Here is a 2364-nt window from a genome sequence, read left to right as displayed (position 1 = left end):
TTAAAAAAATTGAAAAAAATTATGGGCGTATAATATCTTAATGCTCAAAAACTCCCTGATTTTTTAGATTTTTTGGAATAAAATTATGCTCAGAAAAAAGTTGTGAAGTTTTCAAAAAAATTTAGGTTATATTGGTAATTTTTGGTAAACTTCTAAAAATAAATTTTTCTTTTACTTTTTTCGTTTTTTTAAGTAGAGAGGTTAGATTTGCCATTTTTGCTCAGAAAAATCCTTAAAATTAAAAAAAAAAAAATTTTTGGTGTTTTCTCCATGTTTTTACCACATAAACTCAACTATATGTCAATAGATAACTTTTTGAATATCTTTTTTTGTTATTTTTAATATCGCAATCAGGTTGGACATTTTTAGACCAGAACATACTCAAACTATGACAAATTCTCATTTTTTATATTTTTGCCATATTTTAAGCACATAACTTCATGTAATGTCACAAAACCACTTTGATTTTTTTAGATATTTTGGATCAAAATTGAGCCCAGAACAAATAGTGGAATTTTTCAAAGAATTTTTATTTTAGTTTATGTAGGTAATTTTTGGCAAACATATTATAAATCTTATAATTATCTTATAATCTTATAAATAATTTTAATTATGTTTCGCGTATTTTTCCGTTATTTTAAACGGCGGGGTTAGCTATCGGAACATCCAGAACATACCGGAACATCCTTAAAATTCGAAAAAACTCATTTTTTTTGGTATTTTTCCCATGTTTTTACCCCATTAACTCAACTGCCTGTCAAAAAATAACGATTTTTGATGTATTTTTTATTCTTTCCAATAGAAGGATCAGGTTTGCCATTTTTAGACCAGATCATGATCAAAATACGAGAAACCCTCTCTTTTTGATATTTTCTTCCAAGTTTTTAGCACATTGTCGTCAATGAATCGGACATATGACAGCAGCAAAGCTGAGCTGTCACTCAGGGTACTTTCGTCAAGTTGCACAGTAAACTCTCTGCTTTTCAGTTTGTTGCAGAGAATATCTTCGACATTCGCTCCCATTTCATCAATCCTTCTGGAGACAGTACTATTGCTGAGAGGAACTGCATCTGTTACTTGGCTGGCCTGGCTGGGTTCCAACGTAGTATCAACTATCTCTTTGACAACTGGGAGGATGAGTTTTTCTCCAATTGTGTGCGGCTTGGCACTTTTTGCTATTAACAATGATACCTTGTAGGAAGCAAGTAAACCCTTGTCGTTTTTCTTGGTAGCTTTTGCAATCAATGACTTAACAGTAACTCGCCTTTCATACTTTGCCTTGAGCTCCTGTAAACGAAAGAAATACACATTCACTTTAATTATTATAAGTAATGGTAATAAAGTTTAAAAGAGGTTTTCTTATTATTTGTTTTATCTCAGTCTGACTTTTGGTAATAGAAAGTAAAAATAATTATAATATGTTGATACTTAGGTACAGTTACGATTACTAAATAGTTTACACTTTAATTTTTACATTGTAATACTTTTGACGTAAAAGGTGCGTTTAAACGGGGTAAAAATTTAAAAAATAGACTCCTAGATACGTAAGTCTGTAAACTATTCAATGATTGTAACTGTACATGGAAAAATTACATCCTACAAACAAAAGACTTTTACTCACCGCAAAATATTGGACGGGTTCTGACTTCTCTGGATGAATCCTCTTCAAGTGATCCATAAGCCGAGACGCCTTCATGGCTTCGTTTGACAAAGATTTTGCACAAATGAGACACAATGGTAGATTCTTATTTCCTGTCAATTTAATGAATTTATATTTCAAATACTCCGTTGAGTACTGCCGGCACTTTTTTTTAGGTGATGACATTTTGAGAACAAAACAAGAGAGTAATTAATTACACCTTATTAAGAAGGCAAAGAATAAAAACACTATCTCGCAATTCTATCAAACACTATCTAATAATGATTACAAATTCACAAATAAATCAAATTATTTTTATTAAAATAACAACGAACTAAACATAATGACTGTCAGTTGAAACAAAACAACTTTATATACCACAATACAAAACTCGGGAACGAAAGACTCCGCATTTGAAGCGACGACAACCTCGGCCGTTCGCTTTTTGTTCGAGTCAGATCGGTAGGAGCGGTACCTACTTCTCATCATTCTTATCCCACTTCTCTCTCTTTCTCTTTTGTGCGGATGATCGCACAATACGAAAGCTTGATCAAAGGTAAATGCAGAATTCGTTATAATGTATAATTATTATAACGATAGAATTAAATTGTATTATGATTCATAGCTCTCTTTGACTAGACGAGATGTCTGTGTTGGTATTACCTGCATTGGTATACATATATTTACTTTTTATTATCCTATGGATATCCGATCGAAAGTATTAT

At 31.5% G+C, this 2364-nt stretch overlaps 1 protein-coding gene across 1 annotated transcript; it reads right to left on the bottom strand.

Annotated features, from left to right (window-relative positions):
- Positions 1–822: 822 nt before the first annotated feature.
- LOC140448783 (zinc finger BED domain-containing protein 5-like) lies at positions 823–1825 on the bottom strand. The gene is made up of 2 exons (XM_072541898.1): positions 1622–1825; positions 823–1287 (listed from the first exon to the last, which is right to left on the bottom strand). The coding sequence occupies exons 1-2, from the start codon at positions 1823–1825 to the stop codon at positions 823–825; spliced, it is 669 nt and encodes a 222-aa protein (XP_072397999.1).
- Between the last annotated feature and the right edge of the window lie 539 nt (positions 1826–2364).

The sequence above is a fragment of the Diabrotica undecimpunctata genome, chromosome 8, assembly GCF_040954645.1.
Source record: "Diabrotica undecimpunctata isolate CICGRU chromosome 8, icDiaUnde3, whole genome shotgun sequence".
Classification (NCBI taxonomy): Eukaryota; Metazoa; Arthropoda; class Insecta; order Coleoptera; family Chrysomelidae; genus Diabrotica; species Diabrotica undecimpunctata.
Note: the sequence above shows the minus strand (reverse complement) of the source record. Positions and strands in the feature narration are given on the sequence as shown.